This window comes from Orcinus orca, chromosome 8 (assembly GCF_937001465.1).
Source record: "Orcinus orca chromosome 8, mOrcOrc1.1, whole genome shotgun sequence".
Classification (NCBI taxonomy): domain Eukaryota; kingdom Metazoa; phylum Chordata; class Mammalia; order Artiodactyla; family Delphinidae; genus Orcinus; species Orcinus orca.
In genome coordinates this window covers 94,948,908-94,964,321 of record NC_064566.1, presented here as the reverse complement: position 1 = coordinate 94,964,321, position 15,414 = coordinate 94,948,908, and the positions used below count along the sequence as shown (strand labels likewise).

General features: G+C 42.0%; 1 protein-coding gene across 1 annotated transcript; it reads left to right on the top strand.

The window, feature by feature from the left end:
• The first annotated feature begins 3,802 nt into the window (after nucleotides 1-3,802).
• MPZL2 (myelin protein zero like 2) lies at nucleotides 3,803-15,211 on the top strand. Its single transcript, XM_004273346.3, has 6 exons — nucleotides 3,803-4,045; nucleotides 5,026-5,192; nucleotides 5,459-5,669; nucleotides 8,440-8,587; nucleotides 11,870-11,945; nucleotides 14,180-15,211. Exons 1-5 carry the CDS (start codon nucleotides 3,988-3,990, stop codon nucleotides 11,931-11,933), a joined length of 648 nt encoding a protein of 215 aa, XP_004273394.1. The 5' UTR covers nucleotides 3,803-3,987; the 3' UTR covers nucleotides 11,934-11,945; nucleotides 14,180-15,211.
• The last annotated feature ends 203 nt before the right edge of the window (nucleotides 15,212-15,414 follow it).

Below are 15,414 nucleotides of genomic sequence, written 5' to 3'. Positions count from 1 at the left end.
AAGGAGGAGGACCCAAGGGAACACACCTCTTCCTTGGGCTGAGAACCCACCTCTCATCTAGGACTCTGACATTCTCTCTCATCTTTGAAAAGGTCTCTAAACCAGAGGAAGTTAGAAAAAAAACAAAGGAGCTATAGATTGGAATTGCTGGTTAGGGAAGGCTAGGAGTCTGAGTCTTCTGAAAACACGTAATAAGTTTATATTTTCATTCTGGCTCCTAGGCCAGGGGCCTTATGAGACGGTTGGTTGAGTATGTGGTGGTTGATGTCTCAAGGCCTTCCCTCCTTATTTGTTTTTATTTATTTATTTTTGGCTGCGTTGGGTCTTCGTTGCTGTGCGCGGGCTTTCTCCAGTTGCGGCGAGCGGGGGCTACTCTTCGTTGTGGTGCACTGGCTTCTCATTGCGGTGGCTTCTCTTGTTGCAGCGCATGGGCTCTAGGCACGTGGGTTTCAGGAGTTGTGGCACATGGGCTCAGTAGTTGTGGCTCACAGGCTCTAGAGCGCAGGCTCGGTAGTTGTGGTGCACGGGTTTAGCTGATCCGCGGCATGCGGGATCTTCCTGGACCAGGGCTCGAACCCATGTCCTCTGCACTGGCAGGCGGATTCTTAACCACTACGCCACCAGGGAAGTCCCTCCTTATTTGTTTTTTAACCATTAAAAAAAAATTCTAGTTAATTTACATGATCAAGTGTACAGCAAAGTGATTCAGTTATACCTTGTTATTTTTTATGGTTCTGGGAAATACCAAATTCTCTCCTCTGGTCACATGTTAGCTACTCCCAACGGATATATTTGTCAGGATCAAGTCCATACACCTTCAGATGGCGAATGAGGACCCTCAACATCTGGGCCCAACCTCTCTCCAGCCTCCTGAACTGCCACTCCTCCCTATGCACTAGATTTGAGGAATTGCTTGCAGGTTCCTGTGGATACCACATTCCACCCATCTGTTTCTCTGCTCTCCTCTCTATTCAGCCTTTTAGGACTGGTTCAAAAGTCACAAATACGGTAACTACTTGCTTACATACACACCCCACCTCCCAATTCTCTTTAGACTGATTCTTCCTCCCAGGCAGAAATGTCTTATTCTACTTTTTTAAAAAAAAAAATTATTTATTTATTTAATGTAAGAAGTCCTTCTTATTCTACTTTGTATTTACAGCCTAGCATATAACAAAAATTTCAGAAAGCTTTTCTAGTAAGAAAGACATATGGACCAAAACTTTTGAGTAACTAAATACTTTATTTGAACCATCCCAAGAGCTCAATTATTTGTTTTCCTTGCTTCACAGAATGCTATTTTCATCTTGTGGTGAAAAAAAACATTTTTGCCTAGCATGCTAAGAAAACAATTTTTACAAATATTGATACAGGCCGGTTGTCCTCTTTGTCTTCTGAGCCCCCAGTGAGTTTCCTACTGACCAAGGTCTCAGTATCCATCAGAAATATTTTTAGGAAATGTGTAGGGGAAGGGACAGATGAGGTGCTTTCCAAACTTAGTATGCCACGAATTTTAATGACAATCAGAATTTTTCTCTGGAAAAGTTTAGAGGAAAAGTAATGTCTCTGAAAACTTCACTTTTCTTCTCTTTAAACTCCAGAACTCCTCTTCCTTTTCTCTCATTTGCCCAGATACAAACTGAACTGTAACTTAGGCCTTACCCAGATGCCTCCTGCTCTGGTCAGACTCCTGCTGATTGGCATCCTGGGGACGCTTAGGGACAAACGTCCTTTTTCTTTAGTGTTTTCTCTACTTAGCAAGTCCAGCCCTTGGCCTCTCCCCTCCCCACCCAGGGAGGAGAACCGGGTGACTCTCCTGCTAACTGGAAGGAATTGGGTGTTGCCGGGCACACAGCCAGGAACTTGAACTCTGCTGAGGAATGGGGTCTGGGCAGCGGCTGACTCCCCAGAGCAGTGCTGGCAGCCAGCTCACAGGGCTTCTGGCTACCTGGGAGGGGGGAAACTTCTCCTCCTGACAAAGGAGCAGTTTGTTCAGTCCTTCCCGCCCCGATTCCTCTCATGCTGCTGTTCACTGCATCCCTGAGCCTTTTGGTAACCCTACCTCTGACCAAAGTTTGCAATTTGTGGTAGACTTCAAAACCTCAGGCTTTACCTCTCCAGAGCTGCACTGCCCTGCAATTTGAAAGCCAACAAAGAGGCTCAGGTTTCCTTAACTCCTTTTCTTTCAGGCTCCTGGAGCTGAACTCTTTGGACCTACATACCAGAAAAGCTCTTTTATCCTATCACCATTTGAAATGTTTCCCCAGCATTTCCGACCTAGAAGCTGACAAAGGAGCTAAACATTCTGTGTTCAGAAACACTCTTCCCAGGACACTCACGCTGGGACACCGCTGATCTTCACTTGGGGAGCCCCTGTTTTCTCAGTTCTAATGGGGACTGATTTTTGCTGTTGTTTACCTTTCTTTGCTCCATCATCATGACATCTTTCTCCTGCTGCTTTTCTCTCCTCTTTTGCTTTTCTTCTTCTTCCGTAATCTGCCTCTCTCTTGGTGGAATTTTCTCTTTGCTTCCCTCTTTATGCTGTTTTATTTTTTCTAGTTAGCTTGCCCCTTCCTCCCCGTCCTGGAAACTTCTTTGTTCCAGGGTTTCACTAGGAGACTTTATGAATCACTAAAGAGTTTCTAGATTGCTAATCCAGGCATGAGGGCAATTTGTTTCTTCTGTTCTAGGTTCTGGTCAAGCCTACTTCTTAACTGTGTGTAATCTTCATTCCCCTCCTACTGCTGTTTCCACGCTGCTTCATTAACCTGTAACAATTACCCATCGTCCTTCCAGACAAGGAGGCACCTTTGCTCATTTAAAGTCCTCAACACTTTAGATTTCTCAGACCGATGGCTGCCCCCAAAATGGCAGATAAAATCAGAGCTACAAAAAAGTTATTAGGAAAAACTTTTCCTTGAGAGTCCTCTGTCTGATTGTTCACATTAGCTATTATTTTGTGGAAAGAGAACTAGATTTAAGAGTCAAAAAAGGGGACTTAAGACTCTGCATTTCCATTGCAGAGGACATGGGTTGGATCCCTCCCTGGCTGGGGAACTAAGATCCCACATGCCGTGCGGCCAAAAAAAAAAAAAAAAAGTCAAAAAAGTTCCAGTTCTGCTACCTGTTGGCTGTGCAAATCACTTCTCTGGGCTCTTAGCGTCTTCACTGGTGAAATGGGAATGCCTCACGGCAGTGTTGTGTAGATAAAAGCACTTTGCAAACTGTCTTGAGATAGGCTAAATGAGCTGGGATGATGTCCTGATTCCTCTTTAAATCCTTCAAACGTAAAGGGTCATTAAACACTGAGATTTGTTTTGGTCAGTCTATTTTACGTGGGTCTCGGGGAAAGCTAGCAGCTAGAAAAGGTACGGCAATCCTTGTGGTAACATTTGGCTAAAATTGAGGGTATAAACTGTAGGACTTCTTGAGCACAGAGGGTCCTAAGGAATTCTGATTACTTTGGATTTGGAAACCCAGTTTCCGCTGCTGTGGCCCAAGGGAGGTGCTTTGATAAGTGGAATCACTGCAGGTAGGTTCAGCATTCACTTCTCAGACGAGCCTGAAACCTGTTTTTAAAAAAACGTGTGTGTGTGGGCCAGAACCAAAGCAGCCTGGGACATTTCAGACGGGCACCACCTCCTCTGGCTGTTTTCAAGGCCATCCAGAGGCCAGGGTCCAGATAAACTGAAAAGTTAAGACAGGACTGCATGGGACTTTCTGCAGGCGCGCTTGTAGCACAGAGGGTGGGAGGGAGGAAAGGAAGGAGGGAAGGAGGGCGTTGGGAGCTGAGGCCCCACCTTTCACTCCAGCACCGGCAGAGCAGGAATGACTCACAGGCACGGGTGCTCAGGTTCCCATAGGTGAGGGACTGACTCCCCTCTCCGGAAAAACGCAGTGCGCTTTCCTCCTGGAGTGGCCTTGGCGGGGTGCTGGAACGCTCCGTCTGCCCGGTCTGGTCTCTGGGGCCAGGGCTGGGTTTCCCTCATGTATGGCAAGAGCCCTACGCGTGCTGTGCTTTTTCTCCTCGGCATACAGCTCACAGGTAAGAGCTCGCGGGCTTCTCTGAGCCTACCTCCTTCACTGCCTACCCTATAAAGTTAGCTAATTGTTGAAGAAGTTGCAAGAGCTTTGGAGCTCTTTGGAGCCTGAGCCACAGTTGCATTTCATTTTAGTTTTGACTTTAGTGAAACTGAAGTGGTGGGTTGTTTTGGGGGAGTTGCTTTTGGAAAAACAGGTTTAGGTGTGTTCTCAGGTGCCAGTGATTCAGGCACAGAGAGAGTTTTCTAATCTCAGGTTACACACCATTTTTTGTGGTTACTCTCAACCTCCCACTGCTGGCAGAACCTAGCACTTCGATTTCTGTGTGTGGGTCTTGCCTGGGGCTCTCGGCAGCACTGGGAAAGCTGACATTGTTAAGGAGAGAGACCCACTGGGGCTTTGTAACTGCCCCAACATGCACATTCTAAATGTAAATATCATGCTAAAAAAATGCCATGTGGTATAAAGGTTCCAGTGGCGCAGGCAAGCTAAACTGTCTGGGACTGATTAACTCAGTTTCTGCAGAAGACTAGGAACAGTGTGAAATTCACACAACAAGGACACTTTCTGGAAAACTTACCTGCTAGGGGACCATCAGACACATAACATACAATGCTTAATCTGAATACATGTCTAATTCATGTTCTGATTAGTTCTGATGGTTTGTTTCTGCTTTCAATTTTATTTGCCGATGTTTGTAGTTTGCTTACAGCAGTGTTGAAGTGGGTACCATGAGGCTAGGGTATCATGCTTTGGAGAAAGCGAGAGCGCTGTGTGGTATTTGTAGTTGTTTAAGGAATGGGAGGGTGAAGGTTGCCTGTAGGTAGGAGTATGCAGACTCTGGGTGAAGTGAGTTTGAGTGAGAGCTGAGGCATCTCAGTTCTGTTTGATGCCCTACTCATACTTTTATTTTGGTAGTGTCAGCAGAAATTCTCTTAATACACATCTCCTGTTAACCCTTCCTTTCCCTTTTTTTCATTGCAGCTCTTTGGCCAATAGCAGCTGTGGAAATTTACACTCCCCGTGTGCTGGAGGCTGTCAATGGGACCGATGTTCGGTTAAAATGCACTTTCTCCAGCTTTGCCCCTGTGGGTGATGCTCTAACAGTGACCTGGAATTTCCGTCCTCGAGATGGGGGCCCTGAGCAGTTTGTAAGTAAGGGTCCCTTAGTTAGGAAAAGAAGCCAGTCCATTTCTCCTTGCCCTTCCCGTATTTTTCTTAGCAACAAGCACAGGGTAAAGCTGGGAAACAAATCAACAGACAGAACTGAGAGGCTGGCGAAGGGGAAAGCAAGAGGTTCTTGCAGGAGAGCTGCAGATGGGGCAGTCAGGCTTGCTGGCATTTCTCTTCGGGTCCTGCCATCTCAGCCTCCCTTCCCAGGTACCAAATAAGACCTTTGGCCATTTCTCCTCTCTAGGTTTTCTACTACCATGTGGATCCTTTCAGACCCATGAGTGGGCGTTTCAAGGACCGGGTGGTCTGGGATGGGAACCCTGAGCGGTACGATGTCTCCATCCTCCTCTGGAAGCTACAGTTTGATGACAATGGGACATACACCTGCCAGGTGAAGAACCCACCTGATGTTGATGGGCTGATAGGGGAGATCCAGCTCAGCGTTGTGCAAACTGGTAGGTGATGCAGAGAAAAATCGTTTTGGAAAGCGTGAGAGCTTGTAGAAAAGAGAGGGGCAAACTTTTGTGATGGCTGAAAGAGTAGAGAGGGACCAACCCTTTGGATCTGGAAACTGCAGAGGGAGAGTGAAGAGTCCTGGGGTAAAAAAGAGGAAGGCTTTGTTTGGCTGTGGAAAGAAACAGAAAATAAAGGGACCTAAGGAATCTGTTACAAAAATGGCATTGAGATCGTGAAAGGGAGAGGAAGCAACCCTCCGATAAAAGGCTAACACAATAGGTCCATTCATTCACTCATTTATTCACAAGGTACTATTGAGTACCTACTCTATATCAGGCACTGTCCAAAGTTCTTGACATGTACTATCTCATTTAATTCTCACAACCACTGTTGGAAGCAGATCCCAATAAGGGTAGTTATTGTTTATTGAACACTTCCCATGTGCTAGGGGATTTACATATCATATCTAATCTTTACATATCATATCATTTTATTGTGCTCTTAGTGTGCTCCCCCCCCCACCCATTTTACTAATGAGGAAACCAATGCTCATAGAGGTTAAGTCACTTGTCTAAAGTCATGGAGCTCATAAATGGAGTCACTCAGAACTCAAACCCAAGCATCTCTGTCTCCAAAATTGTGCTCCAAACTAAGGCACTGTATTGCCTGCAGTTCTGTAAAGGACAACCTGGAAAACTGCCAGACAACAAAAAGCAAAGACCATAAAACTTACAAGTTGTAAATTTGTGTTTGAGTCACTGCTAGTTTACCAGCTGTAAATAACTTTTCTTTTTCTCCTGTAAAGTGAGAATAATATGGCAAAAATTATGGTGAGGATAAAATGAAGTAATGAAAATAAACCCCCCCAAACTCTTGAATTGTACTGAAAATTATAATAATTACCATATATTGAAACTTTATTATGTGCAGGCACAGCGTGGAACAATTTACATGAGCGATTTTATATTTTATAAGAACTCAAGAAGTGAATATTGTTGTCTCTATTTTATACATTGAAGAAACTGAGGCTCAAAGAAGTTAATTACCCCAAATCACACAGGACCTGGTATTTTTTTTTTTTTTTTTTAGGACCTGGTACTTTAACCTAGCTGTCTCTGCTGTATGCTCTTAACCAACACACAACATTACTACCCAAAACGTAAAAGCCTCTACAGTGGTATCATTTCCTCCTTTCATTCCTAGTATCATCCTTCAAGGCCCTATCAATAGAGAGCTGTATGACCTTGGAGAAGTCATTTGAGTATTGAAAGAAGTAATGTAATGTCTTTGGCTCTCAGTTTCTTATCCTGCAAAATGAACAGGTAGATAAGAACACATGGTTCTTCAACATATTGGGATCACTACTCTTAGAGAACCTAATGAATGCCATAACCCCTGTTTACCACAACAATGTACACACACAATATGACATGGATTCTGTGGGCTTGTGCCCTGCCCACCCCCCATCTTCCTTCATAGACTCCAGGCTGGGAACCCCTGGGCTAGATATTCTCTAATGTCTTTTCTGGCTCTGAGGGTTCATTGAAATTTAAGTCAGAAATCAAGGTAAAAATTAAGAGACCCAGGCTTCACAGACTCTAGCCTGGTTTAGGGACCCTTCCCTTTGGGTTCTCTCTTGCATCATATATCCACTAGACTATAGTTACTGATTTACTTGTCTATCTTTCCAGTGGGCATGAGTTCCTTGAAGGTAATGTCTCTTTTGGCTTTGTATTTCCATCAGAGTCCCTGGAACATAATAGGCCCTTAATAAGCCTGAATAAATGACTGACTGCATGACAGAGGAGAGAAGGATTCGGGGAGAAATAGTTTAGACACTGGATTCGATTAGGTCAGCAATAACTTTACCCCACTAGGTAGATCAACTGGCCAAGTGGTTCTCAAACTTTTAGCATGCATCAGAATCATCTGGAGGACAAATTAAAACAGATTGCTGGGTGCCCCCTGTAATTCATTAGGCCTGGGGTGGGGCCTGATAGAACTCGCATTTCAAAGTTTTCAAGTGATTCTGTAGCTGCTACTCCTAGAACCAAAGTTTGAGAACCACTAAAGTAGTCTGTATGCTTTTCCTACTTTTTTTTTTTTGGCCACACCACGCAGCATATGGGATCTTAGTTCTCCAACCAGGGACTGAAACTGCATCCCCTGCATTGGAAACACAGAGTCTTAATCACTGGACTGCTAGGGAAATCCCTGTATGGCTTTTCTACTGCTACTAGACTTTACAAAATTAATATCGTAGAAGAAAGGAAGATTTCATTTAAAGATGAAAATACACCCTTAAATGATTCCATTTAAGGAATAATATTTTGGGACTTTCCTGGTGGTGCAGTGGTTAAGAATCCGCCTGCCAATGCAGGGGACACTGGTTTGAGCCCTGGTCCAGGAAGATCCCACATGCCGTGGAGCAACTAAGCCCGTGCGCCACAACTACTGAGCCTGTGCTCTAGAGCCCGTGAGCCACAACTACTGAGCCCGTGTGCCACAACTACTGAAGCCCACGCACCTAGAGCCCGTGCTCCGCGACAAGAGAAGCCACCGCAATAAGAAGTCTGTGCACGGCAACAAAGAACAGGCCCCGCTTGCCGCAACTAGAGAAAGCCCGCACACAGCAACAAAGGCGCAATGCAGCCAAAAATAAATAAATAAAATAAATAAATTTATTTTTTAAAAAAAGGATGAATATCTTTAGATTTCATTATAGTCGTCCTCTTTTCAGAACCCCAACTTGATCTTTTCTCCTTACAGTACGCTTCTCTGAGATCCACTTCCTGGCCCTGGCCATTGGCTCCGCCTGTGCACTGATGGTCATAATAGTAATTGTGGTGGTCCTCTTCCAGCATTTCCGGAAAAAGCGACGGGCTGAAAGAGCTCATAAAGTGGTGGAGATAAAATCGTAAGGCTGGGCAGTTCTGGGAAAGTCTTCTTTTAACACTGTTTTATGGCAACTCTTGGTATTTTATAGTGGGGCTAAATAATTGTTGGACAGATGTTCTTCCTCTTGAGTTAATCTTACATAACAGAATTCAAATTCACAGGATGGATAAATTAGGGTGTGAATTAGTAACTTTAGCTTTTTTTAAATTGAAGTGTAGTTGATTTACAATGTTGTGTTAGTTTAAGGTGTACAGTAAAGTGATTTATATATATATATATATATATATATGTATGTATTCTTTTTCAGATTCTTTTCCCTTATAGGTTAATACAAAATATTGAATATAGTTCTCTGTGCTATACAGTAGGTCCTTGTTGGTTCTCTATTTTATATATTATAGCGTGCATATGTTAATCCCAATCTCCTAATTTATCCCTCCCCACTCTTTCAAACAAACAAACCGTAAATTTGTTTTCTATGTCTGTGGGTCTAGTAACTTTAGTTTCTTAATTTTATAGAAGATTTTATTATAAGCTTTCTTTACTATGCAGGATTTGATATTATAAAAATTTACTTATATAAAGCTTTTCTAGGATATTCCCCACTTTAAAAAAAATTAATTAATTAATATTTGGCTGCGTTGGGTCTTTGTTGCTGCACACGGGCTTTCTCTAGTTGCGTCGAGGGGGGCTACTCTTCGTTGCGGTGCGCGGGCTTCTCACTGTGGTGGCTCCTCTTTGTTGCGGAGCACGGGCTCTAGGCGCACGGGCTTCAGTAGTTGTGTCAGGTGGGCTCAGTAGTTGTGGCTCTCGGGTTCTAGAGCGCAGGCTCAGTAGTTGTGGCACACTGGCTTAGTTGCTCTGTGGCATGTGGGATCTTCCCGGATCAGGGCTTGAACCCTTGTTCCCTGGCGGATTTTTAACCACTGCGCCACCAGGGAAGTCCTGGATATTCCTCACTTTTAATGTAAAGCATACATTTCTAAGAACCACTGGGCTGTCAGCAGGGGCTCTATGAATTAGTGCCTAGCAAAGTCAGCCATGCTGATATAAGGTGCATAATATATTTTTTTATTGAGATAAAATTTACATATAATAGAATTCATTATTTAATGTTCACAAAGTTGTGTAACCATCACCACTAATTCCAGAATATTTTCATCACCTCCACAAAAGAAACTCCATACCCTTTAGCCACCACTCCCTATTTTCCTCCCTCACCTGCCCCTGACAACTACTAATCTGCTTTCTGTCTCTATGGATTTGCCTGTTCTGGCCATGTCATATAAAGGGGATCATACAATATGTGACCTTTTACGTCCGGCTTCTTATTTATTTATTTATTTATGGCTGTGCTGGGTCTTCGTTGCTGCGCGCGGGCTTTCTCTAGTTGCGGCGAGCAGGGGCTACTCCTCATTGCGCTGAGCGGGCTTCTCATTGCCGTGGCTCCTCTTTGTAGCAGAGCAGGGGCTCTAGGCGCACAGGATTCAGTAGTTGTGGCTCACGGGCTCTAGAGCACAGGATCAGTAGTTGTGGCGCACGGGCTCATTTGCTCCGCGGCATGTGGGATCTTCCCGGACCAGGGCTTGAACCCGTGTCCCCTGCATTGGCAGGCGGATTCTTAACCACTTTACCACCAGGGAAGCCCTGTCTGGCTTCTTTGACTTAGTATAATGCTTTCAAAGTTCATCTATGTTATAGTACTTCATTCTTCCTGTGTCTGCATAATATTCCATTGTATGCATATACCACATTTTGTTCATCCATTCAGTTGATGCACATTTAGGTTTTCCCCACTTTTTGGCTATTTCGATTAATGCTACTATGAACATTCATCTACAAGTTTCATGGGCATATGTTTTCAATTCTCCCGTGTATATAACTAGGAGTGGAATTACTGGGATATGTAGTAACTCTGTGTTACCTTCTAGAGGAATTGCTAGACAGTTTTCCAAAACAGCTGCACCATTTTATATTCCCACCAGCAATGTATGAGGGTGCCAGTTTGTCTACATCCTCAACAGCACTTGTATTGTCTGTCCTTTTGATTATAGTCATCTAGTGGGTGTGAAGTGGTATCTCATTGAAGTTTTCATTTGCATTTTCCTAATGATGCTGAGCATCTTTCCATGTGTTTATTGGCTATTTAAATATCTAATTTGGAGATGCACCTATTCAAATATTTTGCCCACTTTAAATTTAGGTTATTTGTCTTTTTATTGTTAAGTTTTAAGACTTTTTTTTTTTTTTTTTTGCGGTATGCTGGCCTCTCACTGTTGTGGCCTCTCCCGTTGCGGAGCACAGGCTCCGGACGCGCAGGCTCAGCAGCCATGGCTCACGGGCCCAGCTGCTCCGCGGCATGTGGGATCTTCCCAGACCAAGGCACGAACCTGTGTCCCCTGCATCGGCAGGCGGACTCTCAACCACTGTGCCACCAGGGAAGCCCTACGAGTTTTTCAAAATATATTTTGGAGTAAACAAAAGCGTCTTATTATATATAGGATTTGCAATTATTTTCTCCCCTTCTGTGGGTTGCCTTTACACTATCTTGATTAGTGTCCTTTAAATTTTGAAGAAGTCCAATTTATCTTTTTTTTCTTTTGTTGCTTGTTTTGTTGGTGTCATATCTAAGAAACCACTGTCTAATCCAAGGTCAAAAAGATTTATGCCTATGTTTTCTTCTAAGAGTTTTACAGTTTAGTTCTTACATTTAGGTCTTTGATTCATTTTGAATCAATTCTTGTATATGGTGTGAAGTAGGAGTTCAAATTTATTCTTTTGCAGTTGTAAATTTTCAGCTGTCCCAGCACCATTTGTTTCTTTTCCTCAAGAAATATTTACTAAATAGAATTGATTTTTAAGGAGACTAATGAACCCAACTCTGAGTTGGTTTGAATAGAATACGATCAATAAAGTTGACTTCTAGGTCACTCTTTTTTTGTTTTTGTTTGTTTTATTTTTTATTTTATGCTTTTCTTTTTTGAATAGGAAGTAGAATTAGAGGTAGAATAGTAATGGTAAACTAAGGTGTCTGCTTTAAACCTGGAGTTCCAAAATAATATTGTCTTCTAGAAATATTCTGAAAAGTGTCTAAGTTCAGATACCCAGGGTCATGTGGAGGTATGAGTATTATTAGATAGCGCTAATAGGTTTAATGCTCTGTAAGCTTGGATCTACTCCCAGGTGCATACAATTCTTCCCCAAATTTGGGGGAATATATCACACCTGAACCTTTGTAGGATTTGCCTCCCTTGCTTCTTGCCTTTTTCCCCTGACATTGGTTTCTGCTTCTATGTTACAGAAAAGAAGAAGAAAAGCTCAACCAAGAAAAAAAGGTTTCTGTTTATTTAGAAGACACAGACTAACATTATTATATGGTAAGGTTCACAAATGGGTTCATTTCTTTCCTTAGCTTTTTTTGGCTGCATTGGGTCTTCGTTGCTGTGCGTGGGCTTTCTCTAGTTGCGGTGAGCAGGGCCTACTCTTCCTCGCAGTGCGCGGGTTTCTCATTGCAGTGGCTTCTCTTATTGTGGAGCACGGGCTCTAAGGCAAGGGCTTCAGTAGTTGCAGGCCGTGGGCCCTAGAGCACATGGGCTTCATACGTTGCAACACGTGAGCTCAGTAGTTGTGGCTCTCAGGCTGTAGAGCGCAGGCTCGGTAGTTGTGGCTTACAGGCTTAGTTGCTCCGCGGCATGTGTGATCTTCTTGGACCAGGGATCAAACCCGTGTCCCCTGCATTGGCAGGCAGATTCTTAACCACTGTGCCACCAGGGGAGTCCCTCCTTAGCTTTCTTATATGGCTCATTTCTACTGTGGATCTCCCAGATTATATGATATGTGTTTCCTGTATGAAATTAGAGGAGTTGGGCAGAGAGATAAAAGGCTTCTCTTGTGTTATCGATGGCTTCCCCTTTGAGTGTGTTTTGTGCAAAGGATAGGAAGCTAGACCCTACTACCAGTAAAGCTGAGAGAATTCTATGATTATTTGAGGCTTTGGGGTTATATTTACCACCATAAAGAATAATAAATTAACTTTCAACATGTAAATAAATTTTTTTAAATGAAAGAATATCTGCTTTTATTCTTTTGTTTTATTGTAACCTAATCATGGCATTTAAGAGAGTGACTCAATAGATATGCTTGACATTTTGACAGGAGAACTTCTGTATTATTTGGAATTGATTTCTACTACTCTCATTTAGTTATTGGGACTATGAATCCAATTTTAGTGGTGTTTAGTTTTGTTTTTCCACTTTTTAGGTTTATTAGGCTTAAAAGGTAGGATGATTTATTTTTCATATGATCACAATTTCTTCTATTCTCTGAAGTAGGTCCACTATTATTATTTGCAAAAAGAGCCACATTTTTATAGCCTAAAGCTCCAGTGAAAGTTCTCAAGGATTTATAAAATAGAATATGGAGAAAAATGGTTCTATTGTAAACCTAGAAAAAAAATCTGGTGTCAGAGAGATTTTTACCAAGGGCTATACTTAAAATCAAGCAGATTTTCTAATAAGCCAGAGTCATGGAAAATAAAGATGGAGGCTGTTTAAGATTGAAAAAAATTTAAGGATTCCAAAAAAGAGGGGATATATGTATATATATAGCTGATTCACTTTGCTGTACAGCAGAAACTAACACAATATTGTAAAGCAATTATACCCTAATTTAAAAAAAAAGTTTAAAGAAGTAACACAATCAAGTGCAGTGTACAATCCCTGACTGGATGGATACTAATTTGAATAAACTAGTTATAAAAAAGATTTGGGGGGACATTGGGCAAGTCTTAATATGAAAAATTTCAATCTGGACAATAGGGAATTATTGTTAACTTTTATTAGGTATAATAAGGGTATTGTGGTTACACAGGAAGATATCCCTATTATAAAAATGCATATTGGAGTATTTAGGGTTAAAATGTCAGTAATTTGTTTTAAAAACTTTAGCCCCCACCAATATATGTATTTATAGCAAATAAGGCAAAAAAAAAAAAACTTTAAAATTAAGTGACAGTGAATTCCATACACTGCCTTCTTTACTTTTCTGTATATTTGATTTTTTTTTGCGGTACGTGGGCCTCTCACTGTTGTGGCCTCTCCCGTTGCGGAGCACAGGCTCCGGACGCGCAGGCTCAGCAGCCATGGCTCACGGGCCCAGCCGCTCCGTGGCACGTGGGATCTTCCCGGACCGGGGCACGAACCCGTGTCCCCTACATCGGCAGGCGGACTCTCAACCACTGCGCCACCAGGGAAGCCCCTGTATATTTGATTTTGTTTATAATAAAGGGGTTGGGGTGATGGTGGGGGGGGGGAGAGAGAGAGAGAGAGAGGGAGAGGGAGAGGAATGAATGCATGTGAGTGAGCAGCTATGGATCATCCAAGTGTCCATGCAAGGCAGAGACTATGAATTAAGGACACTGACTCAGAGAAATATGTAATAAGGATCAGGAAATTTCTTTTAAAAGTTAAGTTAGAAGAGGACAAATATACTTACGAATATTTTCCTTCACGATGGAGAATAGATCATATATATATGTATTCATAATGCCAGGTACTCCTATTGCACTCTTGCCATATACATTATCCATTTAAACTTTTGTTTTGTATTTCAGGAAGCTGAAGATTTCCAAGAACAAGAACCCTGAGATAAGTTGGTGTTAATGGAAGCTTTTCTTTGGCTTTTCCAGTTGTGACCTGTCTTCCAACCAGCTCTGCAGTATATAACCACCTAGACAAGCAACGTTCCTCTGGTGCCAGCATAGGGCCCTTCTTGAGCAGATACCAGCAGACTCACACACAGCCCTGTTACTAAGGTTTTATTTAATTTCAGAGTACAAATATTGTATTTTTTTCAAATGCTCATTAGCTTTTATATACTAGGAAGCTACATTTTTGCCCTTAAACACTCCTTGTGGATTATGATTTGTATACATATCTATTGGCATCAAATGGGATAAAAGTCCACTTGTGTGTCATAAGATTTCCTTTAATATATTAGTTTCCTTAGAGCAGCACTCTTGCTACTAAAGTTAACATGTTTACTCTTTCCTTCTCACACTCTCAATTAAAAGGTGAGCTGATTCTCCCAACTGTTTTTGATTGATTAACAGAAAATTCTAAATTCAACCTGTTAAAGAACAGTTTGATTTTTATGGCTCTCCTTAAGTATGGGACACATCTTATTTTATTGAATTTCTTTCAATACCCTAGATGGCAGGTTTTTGTTTTTGTTTGTTTTTGGTCAATTGATCCAAGGTTTACAGTAGTACAAGTCTAAACCACAGAGTAACTAGGGAAGGTTACAGAAGTGCTAGTAGATTGACAAAGGCCACCTCAAGATGAATTGCTTGTCACCTTTTTTCTCTGCTGTGACAAGCAATCAACAGCTCAGATCTTTCATGAGCAGTGAATGACTGTTTAGCTTACTATAGTTTTTCCCCCAATTCAATTATTTATAACAACAGAGCAAAATCTATGCTTATTTGTAGACTGGAATCATTAAGCAGTTAAATGGAGTTTCTGAAGGAGTATATTACAATTAAAAAATTTAGGGCTAGTGAAAAAAATCACCCTAAATGATAATAATTTTGTATGGTGTTATACAAAGCTCTGAGAACTGGAAGACATTAAATTTTTTTCTTTTATTTATTTTTTAATTCAGTTGCTTATTTGGGGGGAGGATTTGGTTTGGGGGCAAAGAAATACCAAAACTAACAGAATGTAACCAACTTTTTTTTTTTTTTTCTCTTATACTAGTAGATAAAACAAACTTTATAAGTGGGTCATGGAAAGAAGAGTGCTTTTCAAGAACTGTCTAGTCTCCCAGTGTCTTTCCAAACTTAAGCTA

Excerpts from the sequence above, each read along its gene's own strand:
- MPZL2 (XM_004273346.3), top strand. The coding sequence starts at position 3,988 with ATGTATGGCAAGAGCCCTACGCGTGCTGTGCTTTTTCTCCTCGGCATA. Across the intron at positions 4,046-5,025 it reads CCTCGGCATACAGCTCACAG|CTCTTTGGCCAATAGCAGCT; the intron begins GTAAGAGCTCGC and ends TTTTCATTGCAG. Across the intron at positions 5,670-8,439 it reads GCTCAGCGTTGTGCAAACTG|TACGCTTCTCTGAGATCCAC; the intron begins GTAGGTGATGCA and ends TTCTCCTTACAG.